Raw genomic sequence first — 3287 nt, 5'->3', positions numbered from 1 at the left:
ACAACGGCGAGACGTAGAAGGCAGGTGGAAACTGACAACAGGTGCATTGATTTCCCTCCCCCGCCCCCATCCGTCACGCGGCCCCTTCGCCCGCGCATCTGCAAAATGCCTTTTTGCACAACGTCCCATGTCGGGATGCTGAAATGCCAGTTAATGATTGGACCCGTGACGTGCGGAGGGAGCGCTTTCGTTCCCCGGCGTCGCGGCGGGTGTAGCGCGCGCCTCCTCGCCTTTGCTCAAAAAGCAGCTTTTAATAAACATAAATTACTTTATTGAATGAAACACTGAAGACAAGCGGGCTACAAAATGGAAATCACACATCATCTGCACATTGCACTAGGAAGCATCGCCATACGTGTTCGAGAAATGACAGCGCTCATCTCCGTGCTGTCCGTTTACGGGGATCGCGCCGCATATCAAGGCCAGCGTGGTGTAAACTTGGGGGGGGGGGGGGGAGCTTTGGTCCCAGCCTTTCTGCTTTGAATCTCTTTGGTTCTCCACGAAAGAAAGCCGCAAACGGCGCTATGAGGTAAACAAGACAAAGATGAAAGACATTTCTCGGCATCGATTCATTTGGCGTATGGCTTCGACCTCTCCGGTTGAACACTGTGGTAACATCGAGTGCGTGGCCGAGTTCCTATCGGCGGAACTCATCGGCGAAAGCGAAGGCGGCGCTGTCGTCGAAACGGAGGCTTAAGACGGCCGCCTTCCTCGGGGAGTCAAAGTCCTTTGTGGCGGCATCTTTTCAAGAGCAAGAGCGGCGGACGTCACCTGCGATTCCGCCGGCGGAGGTCACCGCCGAAGCACCCGTTAGCACCTCGGCTATCCGCGCCGCGGCGCCGCAGGGACGGATGCGCGTGCGCGTCGGGGGGGGGGGGTGGACACCACCCACGCAGGCCCACCTCTCAGCAGCCGCGTCCGGGCCGCGAATCGGGAAAGAAGGCCCCTTACCCCGAGGAGTCGAGTACGTGTTTGGTCTTCGGAACGCGCGGGATGGCGGCGAAGGGGCCGACATCAAGTAAGGTTCGGATTTGGTCCGACGGGCCCCGAGGCTTCAAACGAGCATGGAAAAGAGGCGCCGCGCTTCGAGCCCCGTCGCGTGCGGGTCCACGGCGAGGACCCCTTCCTTCCAAGTCGACCGAGAGGTTCTCAGCAGTCGACGGTCCCTCCGCCCTCCGCCGTCCCGATCCGGGGAGTCTCGTCACGCCGTGGCGGAGCAACACCCCGAGGAGCTGTGCTTCTGCAGCAAGGACATGCGGCTGAAGGTGCGAGAGCAGACGCCGCACTGGTACTTCTTCACCTCGGCGTGGGTCTGCAGATGAGCTCGCAAATTGGAGCGGTCGGCGAACGCTCGGTTGCAGTGGGGGCAGGAGAAGGGGCGCTCGCCTGCAACGGGGGAACAACGACAAGGCGGCAACATGTTAACGTCAACGCGGCTTCCCCGTCTTTGAATTCGCAAGCGTTTCTTCGTAACGCCTCTCGCACGCGCGCGCGCGCATTGTGTCCATAACGAAGAAAGGCGGGAGTGAATTAGCGTGATTAAATCACGGCCGGATGACATTAGCATGCGATAACGCCTCTCGGCAAAAAGCCTTTTGTCTTCATTGTGTCGAGGATAAGACGAGGAGTCACGGGGCCGTCGCCGTCGGCGCGTGAAGCGCAACGAACGATCAATGAGCGCAGAGTCGACATGCGATCGCGTCTGTCGATCGAGCGTTGAAGACGTCACATTGATCGGCGTAGCTCGCCTTCTCCTTCGGCGCACTTCAAACGGAGACTTTGACCTTTGATTTGCGTGCGCGCGCGGAGACGGGGATCTCACCCGTGTGCGTGCGGATGTGGCCGCGCAGCAGCCACGGCCTGGAGAAAGCCTTCCCGCATGTGGTACACACGCAGGGCAGGGTGTGCGAGCGGATGTGCATCTTCAGAGCCCCCAGGCTGGTGTACTCTTTGGGGCAGTGCTTGCAGAGGAAGGCGGGCCGGCCGGCGGCGGCGGGGGCCTCCCTCTCTTCCTCCTCCGGCGGGCCGACGCGGGCCGCGGCGCCGGTACATTTCATCCGCTGACGAGGGGCGTACGCGTGCGCCGGTTCGGGGCTGGGGGGGTCCGAAGTGCGCCCTTCGTCCTCCTCGCCGCTACTGCTGGCGCTGCTGCTCAGGCTGGACGGGGAGCTGAGGTCCAAGGGGCCCGGGACGGCGGAGGGCTCCGTTTGGCGGGTGGGCAGGTAGAGAGCAGGCAGCGCGCTGAGGTCCCACACCAGACCGGCCGTCAAGCAGGCGACGGCGGACGAGAGCTCGGCCGGAGGATATTTGTCCGCTGACGTCGCTGAGGAGGAGATGGAGGCAGAGTTCAAACTACGGCAACAGCGACGGGCTACAGATCAAATAAGACGCATTGGATGCATGTGTGGGGGGGGGGGGGGGGGGGGGTAAAGTTGCAGCCATTGGAAGGCTTCGTGGGCCGTTTCCTCCCACGTATTCGCAAGGGCTTGTAACATGAATGGCGCTCTGTCTGCCGCCACGAAGAGGGGAAAGTGCATATAACGGGCCGCAACTTTATCGGGGAGTGACAGGATGTGGAGTCAAACCACATTAAAACGCGTGCGTGCGGGGGAAGGGGGCAAAAAAAAAAAAAACACCCACTCATATCCCCACCACGCACGCACACTTCCAGCATCTGCACTGGAAAAAGGGGACTTTCTCACCAACGTGCGCAATTACGTAAGGAGGGCTTTGGGAACTCAAAATAGAAAGTTTCATCACTCACCATTCTGACATTCCAGTTCACTGTAGTTTGGCTTTTGTTTGGCGAAGTACTTTTTAACCAAGAAAGACCGAGGCATTGTCCTTTTGCGTGTTCAAAAAAAAAAAAACGGTGCGTAAAAGTATCCAGCGACGGGTAAAGGGCACAGTCTAACAACAAACGGGGGTTCGTAAAATCGTCCTCCGCCAAGTGGGAAATCTACAAACGTGAATATATCTGTTCAAATTTCAATGCGCCAATAGTCCAAAAGGTGGAGCGGATATTCGGCAGAGCGGCGCGCCTGCAGCTTTCAACGGAGAATGACTAAATGCTGGCCTCTGTTCTGAAATACTGACACGGGCGCAAGGGGTGTGCTCGCCCCGAGGGCCCTCCCCACCACCGCCAGCTCCGTCCTCCTCCTCCTCCTCCTCCTCGTCCTGCTGTTGTGTGCAGGAAAGGGGCTTCGTGACCTCCTTCCGCAAGCCAAACGCGGAGCTCACGTTCGCAGATGATGGCGAAGGAGCTGAGATGAATGCAAATGACCCGC

The 3287-nt window shown here is 59.3% G+C and overlaps 1 protein-coding gene across 1 annotated transcript; it reads right to left on the bottom strand.

Moving 5' to 3' along the window:
• Positions 1-254: 254 nt before the first annotated feature.
• On the bottom strand, positions 255-3080 carry snai1a (snail family zinc finger 1a). The gene is made up of 3 exons (XM_086117548.1): positions 2765-3080; positions 1823-2323; positions 255-1386 (listed from the first exon to the last, which is right to left on the bottom strand). The coding sequence occupies exons 1-3, from the start codon at positions 2838-2840 to the stop codon at positions 1202-1204; spliced, it is 762 nt and encodes a 253-aa protein (XP_085973674.1). The 5' UTR covers positions 2841-3080; the 3' UTR covers positions 255-1201.
• Between the last annotated feature and the right edge of the window lie 207 nt (positions 3081-3287).

This window comes from Hippocampus guttulatus, chromosome 8 (genome assembly GCF_054856545.1).
Source record: "Hippocampus guttulatus isolate MCC_2025c chromosome 8, RoL_Hgut_1.0, whole genome shotgun sequence".
Taxonomy (NCBI): domain Eukaryota; kingdom Metazoa; phylum Chordata; class Actinopteri; order Syngnathiformes; family Syngnathidae; genus Hippocampus; species Hippocampus guttulatus.
This window is presented reverse-complemented; position numbering and strand designations above follow the sequence as displayed.

Bases quoted from the DNA above. Each gene is read 5' to 3' on its own strand.
- snai1a (XM_086117548.1), bottom strand. From the start codon at position 2,840: ATGCCTCGGTCTTTCTTGGTTAAAAAGTACTTCGCCAAACAAAAGCCA. The intron at 2,324-2,764 runs GTGAGTGATGAA...TCTCCTCCTCAG, and splicing joins TGAACTGGAATGTCAGAATG to CGACGTCAGCGGACAAATAT. The intron at 1,387-1,822 runs GTGAGATCCCCG...CCCCCGTTGCAG, and splicing joins CCACATCCGCACGCACACGG to GCGAGCGCCCCTTCTCCTGC.